The sequence below is a fragment of the Arthrobotrys flagrans genome (genome assembly GCF_004000055.1).
Source record: "Arthrobotrys flagrans strain CBS H-5679 chromosome Unknown unitig_1, whole genome shotgun sequence".
Classification (NCBI taxonomy): Eukaryota; Fungi; Ascomycota; class Orbiliomycetes; order Orbiliales; family Orbiliaceae; genus Arthrobotrys; species Arthrobotrys flagrans.
In genome coordinates, this window is record NW_027137556.1 from 777,419 (window position 1) to 797,683 (window position 20,265).

Here is a 20,265-nt window from a genome sequence, read left to right on the forward strand (position 1 = left end):
ATCCTTCATCACCACCACCACCACCATCTCAGTTTCATCCCATCTTTCAAACCACCATCACCACTGTCATTGTCATCATCATCACCACCGCTAATACTAATACTACCGCCTCCACCATTCAAGCTGACGCCTCCGACATCATACCCTCTACGACTACTAGTAAATACATGACTGGAAGGTAGCAAAAAAAAACAAGCGCCTTCGACACCGCACCTCCTCCTCGCTCGTTCGGATACCGCCATCATGTCGGCCGGACCGCCCTACACCGTCTGCGCCCTCTACGACTACAGCTCCCCTCACGAAGACGACCTCAACTTCACTACCGGTCAGAAAATCAGGGTCACCGAAGAAGAAGGTACCGATTGGTTGCACGGTCAGTACCACGACAACCAAGGCACTTTGCACCAGGGCATATTTCCCAAGAACTACGTCGAACGGGTGGAAGAGCCCGAGCCGCCAAAGCTCCCTCCCGTCCCTGTGCGCCCTCAACATGACGACTCTAAGAAAGCGGCCCCTCCCGCGGCCCCCGCCGACGAACCGCTGAAGTCACCCCCCAAGCAGGCTGCTACTCCTACCGCTGCCGCTGCCACCCCCGTTGAGCAAAATCCACCTCCTAAGGAGCAGCAACAACCTACCAATCGGAAAAGCTTCATAGCCCCCAGAACCAAGTCAGAAACCCCGAAGCCACCTCTCTCGCCAACTTCTACCGAAGAGGACGATAAACCGGTGGGATCCTTTCGAGATAGAATCGCTGCTTTCAACAGGTCGACTGCTACCCCTCTCGCTCCCACCCATAGCCAACCTAGGTCTTCCGGTTTTATAAAAAAGCCATTTGTCCCACCGCCTCCGTCCAAAAATGCTTTCATCCCGCCCGTCCAGCAACATGTGGAACCCCGTCGGGATACTGAAACACGACCACCAGTGCCAAAGGAACCTCCTGTTAACAGACAGGATGAACCTGCCCAGCAAGAGGAGGCCCCCAAGGTCTCAAGCTTGAAAGATCGAATCGCCATGCTCCAAAGCGTTCAACTTAATCCTGCAATGGGAGGGAAGCCAAAGAAGCCTCCAAAGCCGCCACCAAAAAAGAAGGAGGAGTCGGTCCCCAAACCCGAGACTCAAGAAGCACCTCAGCTTCCCGAGCTTACTTCCGACGGAGATAGTAGCTGTAAGACACCCCCCTCAAATATTTTATCGTTTTTCCTTTCTCTCTCTCTCCCTCTCTCTCCATTTCATCTGCCGATTATCGAATTTTGAAAATTTCGGGCTCACTAAACAATGACACATCTTCTGCAACTATAGTGCCAAGGACTAGCTTGGAAACACCTAGGGATAGCAATGAAGCTGCCGGGGAGAGTCAGAACGCCGCTCGGGAAGCTGCCCATGATACGGAGGGTACGCAAGAATCACAACCCGTACCTAACCAACAAGATGGTGTCAACCCCGAAGGTGCAAAGCTTAGTGAAGGTGCGGGAGACGCAAGAAAAGCGGAAGGCGAGGATGATGAGGCTGAAGGTGGGGAAGAGGAGGGGGAAGAGGAGGAAGAGGAGGAGGTTGATCCTGAAATTGCCCGTCGGCTTGCTATTAGGGAACGTATTATGAAGATGTCTATATCCGGCGGCATGGGGGGCATGGGCGGTATGTATGGCGGAATCCCGATGATGGGGGGTCCGGCAGCGTATAGACCGCCTCCAAAAACTCCAAAAATGGAGCCATCAACTGTGGAACCTGAGCCATCGTCTTCATCTGGCCCTCCTCCGGAACAATTTAGGATGATACCAATCCTTCCCATGGGAAGAGCTCCAGTCCCTCCCCTGCCGGCACAAGCGACCGCCGACTCCGATGCGGACGACCATTCCATCCGCTCGCCACGGCCGAAACATGAATCAGACACAGATTCGCCGGTAAAGGACGCTCCAACTGAAGACGAAAGCACCGTTCCTGAACTTTCAGCTAAGAAAGCTTCTCGGCCATCTCTTGAAAGTGAAGGTGGGTGTACATGAGTATTACTTATATCACGTAAAAAGCACCGCTCTAACTAACGCTCCAGCTGACGACGAACCGACTTCCCCCCTCAAACCAACTTGTACGCAGCCCTCTCCGAAACTCCAACATAAACATTGAAACTAACAAGCTTCTCCTGATAGCTCGCGATTCTCGACCGCCTCCGCCTCCGCCTCCCAGCGCACTTCCACCAGCTAAGAGTTCGGCTGGGGGTGCTAATGCTACGGAAGGGTCGGAGAGTGACGATGAGATGTCTGGGGACGACCCGAAGACTAGTGTAGCAAGCCCCGTAGTCCAAGAACCTCCTAGTGTCCCACGGCGACCATCAATGGGAATTGCTCCCCGCCCCCCTCAGCATCCCGACGCTCTCGATACTAACGCCGCAAAGCGAACATCCATCGTTGGTTCACCCCCACTACTGCCAGATAGTCCGTCCACTCCGTTAAATATTAAACGGGCGAGCTATATCAGCAAAGGTGGCCAGATGCCACCGATTCCCCTATCGGCTGCTCCTGTACCGGCCCCGCCGACAAGTTCAGCTGTTCGTGGCCCACCTCCGCCTCCACCAGCAGCACCCCCAGTAAGACGCTCTGCCGAAGAAACTCGACAAAACCATAATGACGATGACGAGGATGAAGAAATCACTGAGTATGAAGGGGATATCGATACCGAACTTGATGATAGTAAAAAACCTTTCAAAGGCTCGCTAGGGCCTCATGGAAGCGCAAGACAAAACGAGGAAGATGCTGAGGAGAGCGACGAGACCCCTTTGCCGTCTCCTCAGCTTCAAACCGCGCCGCCACCACCCCGACAAGCGCCAGGGCTCCCTCCACCACCACCCCCACCACCCCCTGCTCCGGCATCTGTTTTCCCTCCTATAGTAGACATTCTACCCAGTATTCCGCCACCGCCGCTTCCTCCAACTAGTCCTCCGATCACTAGAAGGGAGCTTCCTGAACGGACACGACCGATTTCATACATCAAAGTACCACCTACTTTCCCGGAAGACGAAGAAGACGGGTTTGGTGATGCTAGCGATAACCAGGGAACGTCGATACGACAAGAGAAGAGCCACGCGCGACCATCCGAAGACCGCCCGAGGGCTTCGATGTCCAGTTCTAGACGATCAGCAGATCTGAGCCGCAGCCTTCATGATAATTCTTTCCAGGCGCGCGATGAGGACCTTGGGGCTACGACGAACTGGTGGACCCAGGAAGCGACCCCTCCCCCCGCATTTCAAAACCGCGAGAAGGATCTCTATTATGAAATTGAAGATGCTATTACGAGCAAACGGGGAGGAAGAGCTCACGTAACACGTGATGTATATGTTCTTTTTTCGGATTATTCGCAGACAATTGTCACTGCACGGTTCGATCGAGACACCCCAGCAAATGTCAGTTTGGAGCAGCGACACGAACCTCCACCGCAGCCGCTTAGACAGGATAAACTTGAGGAAGCGTGGAACAACTTTGGGAAAACAATATTGGATGGGGCAAAATTACTGGAAAATAAGGTGGTCGGTGATGGAAATCCTTCGGCTCTCCCTGGGGAATTAATTAAAGAGGCATCCGGAGCGCTGGCGCCTATAGGGAACAAGGCCTACGGAGTGACGGTGTATCAAAATCTCGGAAACGCTACGATACAGCAACTTGACGAGATCCGTGGCGGGGATATTATAACGTTCCGAAATGCGAAATTCCAGGGACACAAGGGAGGGCTTCATCAGAAGTACAATCTTGATCTCTCGAAAACGGATCACGTAGGAGTAGTGTATGACTGGGACGGGACGAAGAAGAAGATCCGGATCTTCGAGCAAGGACGTGAGAGTAAGAAGGTGAAGCTGGAAAGTTTCAGGATCGGGGATCTTAGAAGTGGGGAGGTGAAGATCTGGCGGGTGGTAGGCAGAAGCTGGGTGAACTGGTAGTAGTATCCTTAGTCTTTCCCTCCCCTTCCCTCCCCTTCTCTCTTTCTCTCTCTCTCCTTTTTTTTTTTTTATCTTTTAAACTTGACTATCTTAGGCTTCCTATCTGTAGAGTAGTAAGCTAGTAGTAGTATAGTAGTAGTAGTAAGTAGTATGTATTTCGAAGTAGCGGGCAGTGTGGTACCATGGTATATATACGTTGTCCTTACAATTTACACGTTCGTTGAATTGGAGCCTAGCCCAGCCAGCCACGCATTTGAATATAAATTCATAATGCCTCCTCTTCTTCTTCTTCTTCTTTTTTTTTAAAAAAAAAAATCCTCTATTAATATACATTCCGAGGAATTACTTAAGTACTTGAATATGAAGTATCGATCTATACCATGACCATGGTCAATAATGCTTCTAAACACAGTTTTGGAGATTGTTCCGGAGCAGGAGAGGTTGTTTGTAGAAGTCGCTTGCTTCACTTTGGGACTCCAAACTGGGATGCATTACTGCCTCCTCGGGGGTTAATGTTTTGAGTTCGGTTCGGGTTTTGCCAAGCTTTCCCATTTACTACTAACGTATTATTGATTTCTTTTATAATTATTTGGTTTTAAATTTGAATAGTTATACATTAATATTTATTTAAAATTTTGATTCGGGTTCTGTGCGTCATATTGGGTACCCAGGGTCTGTGTAGGCTGTCAAGAAACACGTCGACCTCTAGTTGGGAACGCCGGTTTCAGACTGCTGACTAGATAGAAATATATAATAATGAATATATTAGACAACTTAAACCATCCCCAAATGTTGACGGCCCCCAAATCCGCTTGCAAACCTACTACCAGCAGCTCTCGTAAGCGCAATGATGAGAGCTAGCTCAGGAATTTCATTTGCCTTTGAAGGGTTACAAGCCTGACCACCATCCGTGGGCATCGCCATGCCACCTCACCATTAAGCTCAACTTGAGCACTCTGCGCCGAGTTTCTCAGTCATCGCGCTTCCCTATTATTAACTACTTGGGAAATCAGTTGCATGCTCATCTTCGTCGCCCTTATCCAGCATTGAATCAAAAGCTGGAATTGGCCGATCAGACCGGGCTGACTATGCAGGTGGCCAGAATCTTCCTATTAACAGCTTTGATATCGATTTTCGATTGGCAACTGGTTCATTAACAACTGGCAGCAGCGTTACCAGCTTATAATCCCAGGCGCATCATAGACCACAACTAACCCCAGGGGGGGTGCTACAGCAAAACCAACGAGATATTGACATTGCGTGCATGGCCACTGAAAATTTACCATTACAATTGATGGCCATCTAGCAAGCCTGCAAGCCAATCTATTTAGCTGTGTTGTTATATCTTACATCAAGGCTGTTAAAGCATAACCCACAGCTCCTAGAAAATTCTACATACTGTAATATTTAGCCATCTAGGATTCACGACTGGAAATGCTTCCAGGCCTGTCATAATATCATTTTCAATCATACGGTCAACCTGGGGCTCATAATGGCTAGTTCTTATGCTCCAGTCTCTACCTTCTGTCAAATATAGGCTTTAAGTCCAGAACATTATCAGCGATACGTCCAACACATTTAACGGAAAAAGTGGAAGAACAAACTATGGGAATCAAAGATGAAGCTGGTGGATTTCCAGGCATGGATACCTCTAAACATCGGTTGGGAAGTTATCCCGGAGCGAAGAAGCTCACTTCGTTTAAAAGCGTGTTCGGGACCAAACCCAAACCAGATCTAGAATACGCTAGTTCGCTCAAAAAACCACAACATAAAACTATTGCAAAAATCCGCTGCGTTGTTATAACAGGGTCGAATGAATCAGTCTCCTTGATATTATACTCAGTATTCAAAAACCAGCACACTTGATGCATCCAGTTACAAATGCCATGTGGTTTGGGACAACAATCGATTTGTCATCTGTCTGTAATTGTCGAGCTCAGATAATATATGATATCATTTTTAAGTTAAATGTTGCGTAGAATCCACAAGGAGGGTCCTGCGGACCACAAATCGTTACCCAATCTCTTCAAGCCCATATATATCCGCATCAAAAGGTGGGCTCGACTGGAAGGGCTGTAATTGGCCACCGGTGTCACCGTACGGTCAGCCGACTTTTGGGACAGCAATTGTAATTGGTGCACGACGACCTTGCGGCACAGCAAGGTTAGTGCATCGCTCTTGAATTCCCGCATATCATGCCTGAATTACTACTACCTATACTACGCCGCGGGTCGCAGAACGAGTGACAACGAAACATTAGAGCTCAAACCCCGCAGTTGTGCAAGGAAGGTCCCATCGATCCTGTTGAAGTACATAATTATAAATTGCCTCCAATTGTTACAAAGGTCCTAAATTTGAAAGAACACAGTGCACTCATGAAAAGTATATAAGTATAAATATGGTTGTTTCTTCGTCTCTTCATACGATGGCAAATCGGAATAGTGATACCACGATCAGGTATACCTGGTCTCAGCTCCTGAACTTACACGGCGACACCGATGATGATTACGATGACTACAATTATTGCTACATCTTCGGTGGCCACGACGGTAGCGGCGGAAACGTAATTCCAATTCTCCCAGAGAAAGAATTTCCCGGGACATTATACCGAGTTCATTATTCTGAGTCCGTTACACAGTATTCCCACGAAGAAGGATTCCTCGCAAACGATCAATACTCGTTAGGTCCAGTCAGACTTAAGGAATTCCATAACCATCTCAATTGGCGCTCAAGAACTCCCAGCAGATTTATCTCCACGTTTTCAGACAGATCACACGCTTTTGCGTGGGCTAGAAATTGGCAGCAAAAACACCCAGACGGCTGGTATTTTATAATGACAATCAAGCCACGCAAAACGGATAAAATATACCATATGGAAACAGTCATAGATCGTTCAGAAGTCGGGATACCATCCGATTGCCCCTTCCGAATAACACAGTCGGACGAGTACCTCTTTTTCCGCCAAATCCCCGAGGATCGTATTGTCGAGCTTTTCGACCCTGATATGAAGGAACCACTAAATTCATGGAGTTTGGTCCATGAGCTCAGCGTCGCTCCATATCGTCGAGTAGAGGAAAGAGCCGGGCGAGACCTATCTTCCGGTAAGCCACTTTTAATTATGCGTTCAATTAGACCTTCGAGCTAGAAGCCGGCATGCACATGCTAAAAAATTAAACTCTTTCAGATGGCTTCCTACTTGCTATGAGGTCGCTGTCAATAGCGAGTGGTTGGTAGTAACTGAAACTAGTGATTACCTGCCGAGGTATTGAAACCATCACCAACATCGATCTAAAATTCAGTTGCATACGCGCATGGGTGTGCTTGACAAACTCCCAAGCAACGGGCTCGCAGGCTAGGAGTTGCCCCAAGCAAGACGATGATGCAGCGTCTATTGAATCACAACAATCTTGTTCCACTAGCGCTAGCATTGAGTTGTTGCGCATACCGCCGCATGGCTATAGTCATATCTATACCCCCAGACTAACCTGTACCGATACCCAGCGCTCGACGGTGTATAGGAACACCGCTCCCAAACCTGTAGATACCACTATTATCAATACAACTTACTTTCTTCATACCATACCTTTACCCTTCATACATAAACTTTTGAGCAACGTGGATAATAATCATAGGCTACTTATATAAAACAGCTACCAATATAGGCTACTATCCTCCACAAAGCCCCTATGCTACACAAAACCCACCGGCATTTCTAACCTACAGTTATCTAAAGACAGCAATAGGGCACAAGCTAGGCTACATATGCTAGAGCATTTTTAGTCCGCCAAAACAACTTTTGGGTAGACATCATGTTTACATGGACTAAAAGACTGCAAGGAAAGGATCAAGAGGCAATAGTGCGATTCGCCCTAATAAATAAATTCAATATTAATGCTATAGTTCCGTCATACTGCTGGCGTAAATGATGGCTCCCCATACTCTGAACATCAAGTCGTCTCGGGTTCGCCTGTGGGTGATCAGGTGATAAACTAAATGGGTAATTTCTCTGCCTTCTTACCACAAGTTATTCCGATCTTAAATGTCCCAAAGCGCAGCGTCTACGGTATCCGTAATATAAATATGAAGACGATGTGAAAAGTAAAACAAGGCGAATATATGCTGCTATTGCCAGTTAATTGAACATCAACTCTCGAGGAAGGAAATTTGTGTTGTTTAGAGGTACTTCCAACAGAAAAACAGGGAGTTTCTGTAAACGGGAAAAACAAACTGACAAACTATGAAGCCTGGGGAAACAGCATTATATACTAAATTATGAGGGGACGGCGGACACACCTGCTTCGCTGTTCTGCCTTGCCTTGCCTTGCCTTGACCGACCACCAAAGTAGTTAGAAGGATGGTAAGTAGTTAGTTAGGACGACACCAAACCCATCTGACAAAATAATACCCAGACTGTGCATGCGTGCCCTCATCTGATCAAAGGAAACCTAATCAAATAAAATAAATCAAAACAACCATTCGAATCGCGCCCGCTGACATTTCTCATCGACTGCTGCATTCATCGCCTGTGCGTATTCAGTGTTTATCCTCTCTGGCCTCCAAGTGGCATATTCAAATGGTCGGATCGAACTGGCCAACTAACGTTCCCCTGATGCCCATCTCGGTACATAAGTGCTTAAAGTACTTGATTTTAGGACACGCTCCCCATTTAATCCGAATCGAATTCGAACCCCACCACAAGCTCAAAGCATGAATCGGCCCAGTACGTCCCCTTAGCTTCGACGAGACAGGTCGAGATCTTAAGCATTCGCCATTTGCACAGTGCTGGCTGATCGTGGACTTATCAGGCTCCCAAACCAGGCATGCTGGCTTCCCCCCGCAGCCGTCGTCAGGTCTCCGAAACTCGTCCGGCGCCTCCAGTAACCTGATATCAAGAATGCCGCCGAACGGCAAGCTAGGTTCGAAAAAACTACCGCTGCTCCAGTTGCTACCTTCATCTCCCGGTTCTGCATTCATTAACCGGCTGACCTTGGCTATTTTCTGGGAGTAAAGCATCGACAGGTTGGGCTTTTCCACCAACACAGCAGGCGCAAAATTCGTCCATATCCGCCTTTGGTCAACCGCTCGCGAACTCGTCGCAACCTGCTACGCCCTTTGATATCTCGTATGTACCGAATCTTTTGTCTAGCGACCAATCGACACGTTTACCTCTCCTCATTTTCACGTTCGGATGTGCTGTATTGCGGTTCTTGTTAGCTGATATAAATGCTGGCACCGTGGATTGGACGCAGGGAGTTTCCCGTATTAGGCACGGGCAGTGCTCACCAGAATTCTAACCAAGGATGGGGACGGGCGAGCACCCAGTCTCCGAGTCAAGGTCAAGGGCGACAGGCGCAGGACGAGCTGTATCAGAACAGCCATGTAATGGATGATTTTGGTATACAGAGAGTAGGAGGACAAGTTCAAGGTAGCGGAGGACCGAGCGGTAGAAACCCGCGGCTGGGGAGTAACGAAGACTTCCCGGCTCTACCCAGCTCGAGTTCTCTGGTTGGTGATGGTTTGAATGAGCGAAAGGGCAGCTTTCTTCTAGGTGGACAGACCTTACAGGGCCTTGATATGTTATCGCAGTCGGATTCCCAGCGACAATCGTTCCTCAACGGTGGACTATCATCTTCAGGACTGCAGACGAGCTTAGGACGACAGCAGCAGCAGCAAGGCGCCAGCAGCGGGAGGAATCAAAACTTAAACGGTGGGTGTGCGTCGCATCGCATCGATCATTGCATTTCGTTGCACTTGGAGACACTTTGAAGTCTATTTTAGACAATTTGTTGTCACCACTGTTGTCTGTTATATTCATTCATCTTTCTATTTTGTTCGTTGACTGTTGGTGAGAATGAGATTGATTGAAATAACAACTGATTGGGTTCGAAACGTTGCAGCCAGCCAGCAGCAGCAGCCAATGCGTCTGTCGCCCATCATGATGGACCATCACCAACCTCACCATTCATCGCTTTCCCATCAACAACAACCGCAAACGTCCTCTTCTTCCACAGCCGCTGAAATATCACCCGACAGCAATCGAAAGGTTGGTCGAATTAGCCACATACACACTTTCACTTAAACACACACGCGCTTCACGCTTTGTCCTTCCTCCCTACCTCTCCAGAACCTCTTCCTATAACAAAAGGGAAAAAAGAGAAAGAGAGAAAAGAAGAGAAGAGAAAGAAAAGAAGAAAAAAAAACTCACATGTGCTAACTATAAACTCGTCGCCGGCATTTTCGTCGAATTAAAAAAAGACAAAGACTTCTTCGAGCTCAGGATCAATCGCACCTCCTCCCGGTACCGTCGCAGCTGCCGTAGCCACATCAACTTCGATGCCACAGAGCACGAACGGTCGTCCATTGGCGCAACAGCCCTCGAATTCTTCGTCAATAACAGGCATCCCGTCCCAACCGGACCCTCAATCGGATCAGCCACCACAGAGATACTCCTCGACTCCACCGGATACCGAGCCGAGCGAGTCGTCGGCCCCGAGCGAGATCGATAGATTTGGACTCAACGGCCTCCTCCCTCTGATACGGAATGAAGATCTCGACATGGCACTTCTCGCGCTAGGAACCGATTTGACCCAACTGGGCCTGGAATTGAATCAACCCGAGTACGGCTCGATCTTTCTTAACACAGCTGATCATCTGAAGCAAGGCTCCCGAAGTCCTTCTTGGCTTCTCTGATTGTGGCCTTCTAGTTGAAACGCAATCAACGACCCGAAGCTAACTTAGCGTGCACTCTTCTCGCAGACAACCCCTCAGCGCCACATTTGCGTCTCCGTGGTCCGACCAGCAAGTCCGTGCTGCAGAGCCAGATTTCAAGCTCCCACAGTGTTACGCGGTCCTGAACACCCAGCCGTTGCAGTCAAAAGTGCGAAATTTTTCCGATGAAACCCTGTTCTATATCTTTTACACCATGCCAAAGGATGTCATGCAGGAAATCGTGGCCCAGGAACTGTACGTACCAGACAAACTGCTTTTCAAGGTTAATTGGTCGTCGCATTAACACGATTATCGCAGGACTCAACGTAATTGGAGGTATCATAAAGAACTCCAGGTTTGGCTGACGAAGGTTCCGGGTAACGAGCCTTCGCAGATAGTGCAAGGCCGGTTTGAAAAGGGCGTCTACGTCTTCTTCGAGCCAACATTATGGGAACGGCAACAGGTTCGCGTTCTCCCTCCCATGCCGTTTCCCTCCCACGTCTCGCTAACGAATGACTATAATCCTTTAGAAAGAGTTCATCCTCGAGTACGCCGCGTTAGATCAAAGCCGGATGTCGCTCTCTTGATTCGAATGAACGTGGATGGTACTCTGTTTTCTCCGCTCGCTCCTTCGAATTATTCGCATCTGTAGGCTACAAATCGGCCGGCCGGGGTGTTTGGTTCTGACGGTCAATACTTCTTTTTTTGCATTGTTCGCCCATTTTTTGTAGCGAATTTCCTTCTCCTCGATCTAGCAACGAATAGGAACCCAAGTCGCGCGGCCTGATTCTCAAGTTATTTATCTTCAAGCATATTGGTAGATTCTCGATTCCGTCGTAGTTGGTTTTCTGTCTCCCTGGTAGTGTACCAGGTATATTATATACTTTTTATACATAGGTACTTGAGTAGGTATGGGTATTCATGCCGCCAGGCAAGGGCCCAGATACGTCGGTGTTGATAGGAAGCGAAATTGTCCGGTAGCATTTGAGCTCTCCCCTGCCAGCTACCTTCCAGCCTTTTCATAGGCGATAGAGAGAGTTCATGTATGTAAGTACCCGAGCCAGGCTGGGTTCTTTCTTGAGTACCTCTTAAGTACCCACCGACCTGCATCCTTCGGGATGTCATGCATCGATATAAAAAAAACAGCCAGCTTCCATCTTTATCGCACAAAAGCCTCGCATCCGAGCTCGAGTTCCGATGCAATCGGATACCGCCTACGCCGCTGTCCATGAGCGAAAGCAGCCATCTCCTCAAAATGCACGATTACTAGAAGAATCGGAGCAGATATAGCCTCTGCGGCTATTGCCGCGGTCGCCGTCGCGCCGGTACGTTTGCCCACCAACCTCGAATGATTCGGCCCGGTGAATTGATGTTTTACTGACCTCGATCACAGGCAATTCGTATGATTGGCAAGTAAGGCTATAAATATCCTTATCCTTTAAGTCATGAGTGAAACATCCTAAACCGCTCGGAACATACCTCTCTTGAAGAAGCATGGTAGAAAATGCGAGCGGTAAACGAAGATTGGCGGCATCCATTAGCCTTTTAACTGTGGATTTACAACTCTCTATATCACGGCCATGTCGACTAACGCAGGTCTGTTCTTTTGCTAGAGATTATATTACCCAACTGGTGACCAGACCCCAGACATTCTTCCTGTCGAGGTCATTCGGTTTAGTTGCTGTACGCGAATGTCACTTGCTCCCCGGAAGCAGAACACTCCTGACAGGCTCTATGGTATATGCTAGCACATACATCGTTGCCAATACGACCGACACCTTGCTATCACATAAGAAAGGCAATGAAGATATTACCAAAGTTACAGCCGGCACAGCGATGTTTGCTGGGACCTCAAGGTACTCCAATCCATCCACAACGAAACTCACGTTCCTCTACGAGACCGGACCTCTGATAAAGGATGAATAACACAGCACGAATATCCTTCTGACGCTTGTTAAGGAACGAAAATTTGCTCGAATGTTTGGGACCGGGGCCTCGAAGCCCATTCCAGGGACTGAGTTCGCTGTCCACCGCACAGATCCTGGCAGCAGGCAAGTTGTGCCCAAATCTCGGTCGCGTGACATAATTATATTCCAGAATGCCGATTCGGAAATGAATAGCTGTCGAATTGTACCTGCATTCGAATTGGGGGGTGCCTTGAACTCGAAATTCAGGTATCACACGATGAGGAATATCGAAGAGAGGATGAGGAGCGAGTAGCGCTGAGCTAGCCTATAGCTAGGATGAATGGCCAATGGCCAAATGATGGAGCCGGTTTTCCAAGGAGGACCCATGCGCGAGCGTGCATTGGGAGCAGTTCAATCTATAAAGCGAATCGCCAATGCAATATATGCATCGGAGGAAGATAGGCGATGTCAAGGGGGGGTGAACGGACCACGTATATATATACATATGATACAGAGATGCATCTCAACATTTTGCAACAAAGCAGGGCTCGAAACCGTTTCAGGGGAGGTGTCAATGTTGGCTAGCAGTCGATTGCGGTATATAAAAAAAAAACCTCAATCTCAACAAGCTGTCTATCTCCGAGATAGCTTTGGCGAGTCCGCAGGGTTCTAACTTGGGGGTATGTGAACAACTAAACATACATACGTGCAAGAGGAAGAGGAGGGTTCAATCAAGCTTTGGCCCACAGCTTCTAGAAAGAATTTGGACGGATCCACAGGGTGCAGGGACCACCGTGCATATTATTTGTATGTACAGATATGCAGGGCTCTCCGAGCTCCTTCACATGTCGACAGGGATGAAATGATGCGACTGCTCGGTTTCAGATGTGGATATATCGCTCGGAGGGAGTGTCTTCGAGGGCTCTCATCCATGGATCAAGGACTGAGAGGAATTAACATCGAAGCCGGGGTGTGCGAAATTCCCCGAGCGTGCGATTATCTCGCAGCACCCATTTACTTTATCCTCGGTTTATCCGCATACATGTTATATTGGTCCGTTCTTCTGGTCCAAGTACATACATGTGAGGTACCTAGGCAAAGTCTGGGGAGACGAGACGAGTGATGCTTACTAGTGGTTAGTGTATGTTCGAAGGCCACAAAGCACAGACACAGACGAGATTGCCTCCCGGAAAAACTAAACCCCTTCTATCGAATCGAGGAGTTTTTCCGAGCTTCAGGAAATTCATCCGGCTAAAGGGAACCGGCTAAAGGGCAGCAAACACCACAACACATCTGCTGCTGGACCGATTTCCGGGCCGAAATCCCATCGCCTAACAACCAGAGCTGTGTCTGTGCCCGACTGCATGTAATCAATCTGCTTTATTTGGGTAGTCATTTAGCTCCGGCCGCTCCTGCTGAGGCTCATGCCACAGCAGTAGCGTGGGGGGACCACCTCCACAACTGCATTGCATTGCAATGCAATTCCACCTTCATACTTCGTATCGCCAATCTCAAGCTGCCGCGAAACTCGACCAAGGTATCACCAGCCTAAAAGGATGCCCGCTTTACGTGGGCCTTCCCCAAGAGGAGCCACCAATCTGAAATCCGAGCCCATGGCTATTTCTCTAAAAGGTGTCCATGGAATTCAACCGCGCACGTGCTTGCTGGTTGGTCATTTTCATATTTTATGGATGATATCACGACATCGGTCTGGTGGCATCCCTCAGGCTGAAACCAACAGGAAGTACAGATTCCAAACAACGATCGTGCAATACGAATTACCACCCTCGCTGATCGCAAACAGAGCATTCTGATTAATCCAGGCCTTGCCTACCCCGCAGTTTCGAAATTATTGGTCTCTGAATCGAAAGAGAGGGAAAACGGGATGATGAGAAAGGTCAACGAGATTGGGGAAGAAAAAGAAACAATGGGGGCAGCGGGTAAGCTTAATCTGATTTTAAGCGGCAAATTAAGTCCCCAGACCAACCAAATCGATGGAACATGCCAAGTTTATGGGGAAATAAACTGGTGTGTGTCCTCAAAGATATGTACGACAATGGGCAGATGGGCTTCGGAAGGAGTCGCAAGAAGCGAGTGGGGGTTCACTGGAGGTTCTGGGCGTTGCGATAGTCTCTATGCCTTCTTCAAAGAGACGATGTTCGATTTAAGTGGACGGCTTGGGCAAGATAAAGGAAACAAACTGATGCGGAGCGAAATCCAGGCGCCCCAAAAATGACCCTGGTCCCGCTTCTACCACACCTGCTTTTTTTATAGCTCCATACATCACAATGCTCTTCTGATTCGTTTGCTTCTCGATGAAGGAGGTTAAAAGCGGAGGGTGATGCAACGAGCACACGAACGTGTGGGGTGAAAAACGACTTCTCGTTACCCTATTTTATCTTTAGGGGGGCGGTAGTTTCGAAAGACGTGCTCGTTGGACCCTGATATCACCATCACCATCATTATAATCATCATTCCGCCCGTCCCTCCGCCCCCTCACGTACCTCCACTACGGATGTCACACATATGTAAGTACATATGCGCCTGTGGAATGGAGCGTAAGGATAGGGTTGATAGACGGATTGGAATGGTTGCCTCGCTTGTCGACAAGGAGGAAGAGTTCTGGCCAGGATCTGTTCGCGCCAAAGAGTGGGGTTGTGATTCCTTCCGCCGCCGATGCTTAATGGATATCTGTGGATATCTGTGGATATACAGAGTATGCGCAGACGTACTTGCAGTATCCTATGGAGGATGTAGTACACAGAAAATACAGATATTGCGGAAGAGGGGGGCAAAGCAAAGATGGATGGATAACCTCGGGCGCCAGCATGCCGCCGGGGGGAGGGGGTCGAACAGTTTCCCCACACCTCAGCTCGGTGGAATTTTGGGAGATCCGAAGGCTTGAACAGCAAAGAAAAGAAAAGAAAAAGGGCCCTTTGCCGGCTGGAGCACGGGCACGCAAGGCATGAGCATGTGTGTGAATGTGTGGATGGATGGAAGGATGCGACCCCCAACCTTGAACTGCTGTTCTTGGGAACTCCGCGAACGAAGTTTCAATCGATTTTCGTGGCCTCCGATCCATCCTCGTCCTTGTCCTTCCCCACCCTAGTTCACAGCACCTTCGTCCTCTTGTCTTGCCTTTCCCTCATCGTCCGTCCCCTTTCGATGACGGTGCCCCAACTTTAAATAAGAAAAAGAAAGGAAATAAAAAAACCCGACGAGGCCCCAGACGGGCACCAGAACCAAAAAAAAGAAGAGGAAGAGGGAGAAGAAAAAAGAAAAGCAAGGGAGAAATGTTCTGTCCAGGACGTGGTACCCCCATATTTTCCTTACTGGCATTTTTCTATTTTTTATTTTCCACCCACACCATTCTGCCTTCTCCAACATAAGCTCCCACACACTCTCTCTCACCGCTCCCTCTTAAACTCCCCTCTCCCCTCCTGCTCTTCCATCGACACCTTTTTGCTGTCTGCCGTCACTTCTATAAAAGTCCGCCCTTCTTCCCCAGTTTCTCACACCCCTTCCTACCTCTATTTTCTTTTTCCTTCCCTTCCCGACTCCATCCTTGTCGTCAGTGGTAAAAAAAAAAAAGATACTCGATACTTATATATATCTACATATCTATAGAGATATCCAGTCAATCCGACATTGTTTGGATTTTCTTTCTTTTCTTTCCTTGTCTCTTGAAGGTCAACCGACATTCTGAAGCTTGGGAACCAAAACATAGCTAGATCGGATACAGCACAACCTCGGGTAGTACAGAAAAATTGTAGAATTCTCGGACGAGAGAATCCTATTCACAGCATCTACTTCATAAAGACGCCATGGCCACCGCCGGAGCGTCATTATTCACACCGATTATTGAAACCGGGGTCACAGCCCAACCCAGCAGCCGAGTCTCCAACCTCGCCCAGATCATGGAGGACCACGATGTATCGAGACCTCAGACCGAGGAAATGCCTCGACCTTACAAATGTCCAATCTGCAGCCGCTGCTTCCACCGCCTCGAGCATCAAACCCGCCATATCAGAACCCATACCGGGGAAAAGCCACACGCCTGCACATTCCCGGGCTGCTCGAAACGATTCAGCCGTTCTGACGAATTGACTCGACATTCCAGAATTCACAATAACCCAAACTCGAGGAGAAGTAACAAGAACGGTGCTCAACATCATCCCTCGTTGGCTCAGCAGCAGCTTGAGTCTAGGACATCACCAAACGCCATGACTCCATCCGCTATGATGCCTCCTCCTCCAAGGCATGGCTCGAAATCCGCGCCTTCTTCAATTGTTGCATCGCCAAATGTTTCTCCTCCTCATTCTCACTTTTCTCACCACAGCTCGCCCATTGGAAATCTTCCGGGGTTCGGAAGAGTTTCCGGTGGCAATTCCCAGGGTCCGTTGGACATGAGCTTGTTGGCCGCCGCTGCCTCGAGGGAATTGGAGAGGGAGAGGTTTGGCTCGAATTCGTACCTCGCACCGCATCTCTATAGCCACTCGAGATTGGCACCTCTTGCACCGATTTCCCAGCAAATGGACACCACATCATCGATGTCCAGGTCGCACTCTCATGATGACGAAAACCCATATCTTGCCCACCGGGCAGCCAAGCGATCCCGACCTACTTCTCCCATTTCTACTGCACCATCTTCTCCAACTTTCTCTCACGACTCTTGCTCTCCTACCCCCGAACACACTCCTCTCGCAACTCCAGCTCATTCGCCGAGGCTCTATCCACGAGAGCTCGAATATGGATCCGGATTACAACTTCCTAGCATTCGTCTCCTCTCCCTGAGACCTATGCCGGCGCTTGCTCCGATGGATATTGCTGATCCTTACTCTGCAACAAATACGCCATCGATAACACCGACCACATCCGCTCTCCGTTTAACTGATATTATGAGCAAGAGCGAGGGGGCTCAGAGAAAACTTCCAATACCATCTGTTCCGAGGGTCACCGTTCACGATCTTCTGAACGGTAACGGCAGCGGTTTCTCGTCTGGTAATTCATCTGCGGCTGGATCCGTTGCCGGAGGCGATCTTTCCGACCGTCTATGATGATATTTACTTTCTCTCCCCCGTCCTAATATCCTTTATCCTTCAAACCCCACCTTATTTTTTATTTTTTTCTATCATTATTCCCGATATTTTTAGACGATATTCCTTGTTACAGCCATCGAGCTTTTTATATCTTTATTTGTACTATTTGGGAAGGCATTTGCATATATATATCTCTTTTCTCGGTGTTCTTGTTTTTATCCGTCATACTTCCCTCCTCCTCTACACTTGAGGAATTATTACATTATTACATTTCTAGCTTTTCGGAGGCGTACCTTTCTAGTCATTTTTTTGCGGATTCATTCAGTTTATTTTGGGGTACCGGGAATTGCCATTGGGTTCATTCAATTTATAGATGGAGGGAGCCGTCATTTTATTTATCATTATTCATTCTCATGCTTCAAATGTTCGTTCCTGGGATTTGCTTCGCTATGATAGAAGATAACACACATGTACCGGCGCTTTGATCGTGTTTCTTTGGACATTCGTATCATAATACCACTCTTCTTAACCCTTCTGTTACATTTTGTGGTTCACACCCACGACCATTCTTAATAAAGGCGGCTTCACTAGTCTTCTCCACATGCAAATTGTTAGAGAACCCTTTTTTCTTCTTTCTTTTTCCTTTTTTCTTCTTCTAATTACATCAGTGGTACAAAACCATATATGTACTGTATAACTAGTATTTTAAGCTAGCATCATTACCCCAGATATCGGATAACTGGAGTGACCAATTCGATCTTCCTTTTGGGGCCCGACGAAAGATTGAAGAGCGCCAGAGCTCTCGTGCCAACTTTTTGGTAGTTGCTAATCGAGTACGTAACGAAAAAAAAAAAAAAAAAAGATGGGGAAAGGAAAAAAGGGAACCCCAAGAAAAGCACATGTTCGAGAAACCAACTGGTATAGTACCAACCTGCTCGTTGTTCGCTGTTTCACGACAGTTGGGTGTCGTATGGCGTTAACCCGGGTTCTTTCCCTTTTGGAAAAAAAAGAGAGAGCCTACTGTTTTGGGTCCTTAAATTCGACATGTATCCCCACGATTCCGCGATAAAAAATACAGATATCGTGATGGAATGGACAGGGAAGAAAGAAGCTTGTTTAGCAAAGCACCCCGCTTTCGAATGTAAAATATACTCTATAAGGAAAGAAAAGAAAATTCATGTGCCCCGAAAAAGTCGGAAAGTGGAGAGAACGGGCAAGCCCACTATGTCTTTCCCTTTTTTTATGGTAATGGTTTGCATATCGATTTGTGCAAATTTAGTAAACTCATTCTCCTCTGTATCTTTTTTTTTTTTGTCTTAAACTATGTTGGTTTTAACCAAGAGATAAGGAAAAAAACAGAAGTTTAAAGACCGGTCGACAGCTGCATGCGTCAAGTACTTACATAGTACATACATGAGTATGTATGTACATCCCGAAATTACAGACAGACCGACAGATATAACTTCTTTTTTTTTTTTTCTATTTCTTTTTATACAAAGTATCAAGTGTTCAAGTATTTTTTACGAGATAGCCGCCGAACGGCGGATCCTCCACTTCAGAACTGCAAATCGAAGGGAGAGGGAGAAAGGGAAAAAAAAAAAACAAAAAAGGAGAATATGTGAAAGAAGAAGGAGAAAAAAGGTGTGTACAAAGTGGGCCACTATCATGAGATATTTGTCTTCAGCTATTCGGCCTCAACAAGGCGACTCGGGATTGGGATCGATGTACAAAGTCGGACCACTTGGGTGCTGAAATCGAAGATCCTCCTCCACAGTAAAGAAGGTTCCCAAGCGAGAATCTGGGGCCCCCGCACTGCATGGCGTGCGAGTCGGGATTATACAATAATAAAGAGAAAAGAAGGAAAGGAAAAAGAAAGGGGGGTGACAGAACAAACAAGGCGAGAGCTGGAAGGGGATCCTCAGATAGCACCTAAGTGCTTGCATGCCTACCTACTTCATCCCAGGCGAGATAAAACTAGAAATAAAATTATTCATCTAATTGCGCTGTGCAAATACGTAGCTTTAGCTTATCAGCTCAAAGGTTTCCTGCAGTCCAAAGCAGCATATCTCGTAATCTGCTGACGGTTCGAGAAGGTGTACCCGTGGGATACATGAGATTTTTTTCTGCTTACGTCTAATAAAGACATGCTTTGAAGAGAGCTCTACAGCTCATCTCAACCGGGGTGTTTTTCAGCTCTTGTACACAGTGAGACTAAAACTCGTTCAGGCTAAAATCAATCTTATCTACATACGAAATAAATTGACAATGGTGTGATGCTCTCGCAATAGACTGAGAAATGGTGACATACACCCTCGAGTTGGCTCTGAGATTTCGTGCGAGTCTTGAAAACGAAAAGATAAGCCCAAGATGCCAGCTCGGTAACTTTTTAGGAGGCCCCGTTCTTTTTGCCTGTTGCCGCCAACTCTGTCTGTTTCTCCGTCGAATCGGCTTTGGTCTCGGGGCTATGGAGCTACTTCGGCACATGCGTATGCTTTGAGCTTGTGGTTCCAGCCCAAAGAATTCGAAACGCTTTGCCGGTGGGTGGCCCCGAGACGACTACCCGCCCGACAAAGAGAAATTAGAGCATGGAGAAACTAGAATGGGAAAGTCAAAGACAGCAAGATTGATCCATCCTTCGAACCGAAAGCTTAAGAAGAGGAATCTCGGAATTCGGGATGTACTAGCA

General features: G+C 47.8%; 4 protein-coding genes across 7 annotated transcripts; all 4 read left to right on the top strand.

Moving 5' to 3' along the window:
- Positions 1–243: 243 nt before the first annotated feature.
- Positions 244–3,925, top strand: DFL_008222 (uncharacterized protein; the record flags this gene model as incomplete). Its single annotated transcript, XM_067637924.1, has 4 exons — positions 244–1,165; positions 1,300–1,986; positions 2,048–2,083; positions 2,145–3,925. 4 exons carry the CDS (start codon positions 244–246, stop codon positions 3,923–3,925), a joined length of 3,426 nt encoding a protein of 1,141 aa, XP_067485864.1.
- Positions 3,926–6,323: 2,398 nt separating this feature from the next.
- Positions 6,324–7,159, top strand: DFL_008223 (uncharacterized protein; the record flags this gene model as incomplete). The annotated part of the gene is made up of 2 exons (XM_067637925.1): positions 6,324–7,026; positions 7,110–7,159. The coding sequence occupies 2 exons, from the start codon at positions 6,324–6,326 to the stop codon at positions 7,157–7,159; spliced, it is 753 nt and encodes a 250-aa protein (XP_067485865.1).
- A 1,473-nt stretch (positions 7,160–8,632) lies between these two features.
- DFL_008224 (uncharacterized protein) lies at positions 8,633–11,220 on the top strand (the record flags this gene model as incomplete). Of its 3 annotated transcripts, none has more annotated exons than XM_067637926.1 (9): positions 8,633–8,645; positions 8,731–8,841; positions 8,936–9,047; positions 9,175–9,632; positions 9,823–9,968; positions 10,181–10,581; positions 10,682–10,888; positions 10,952–11,096; positions 11,164–11,220. In XM_067637926.1, 9 exons carry the CDS (start codon positions 8,633–8,635, stop codon positions 11,218–11,220), a joined length of 1,650 nt encoding a protein of 549 aa, XP_067485866.1. The 3 variants fall into 3 exon arrangements, with proteins under 3 accessions (XP_067485866.1, XP_067485868.1, XP_067485867.1); XM_067637928.1 differs by having other exon boundaries at positions 10,181–10,542; XM_067637927.1 differs by having other exon boundaries at positions 10,187–10,542.
- A 5,144-nt stretch (positions 11,221–16,364) lies between these two features.
- On the top strand, positions 16,365–17,597 carry DFL_008225 (uncharacterized protein; the record flags this gene model as incomplete). Of its 2 annotated transcripts, none has more annotated exons than XM_067637929.1 (1): positions 16,365–17,597. In XM_067637929.1, one exon carries the CDS (start codon positions 16,365–16,367, stop codon positions 17,595–17,597), a length of 1,233 nt encoding a protein of 410 aa, XP_067485869.1. The 2 variants fall into 2 exon arrangements, with proteins under 2 accessions (XP_067485869.1, XP_067485870.1); XM_067637930.1 differs by having other exon boundaries at positions 16,764–17,597.
- Between the last annotated feature and the right edge of the window lie 2,668 nt (positions 17,598–20,265).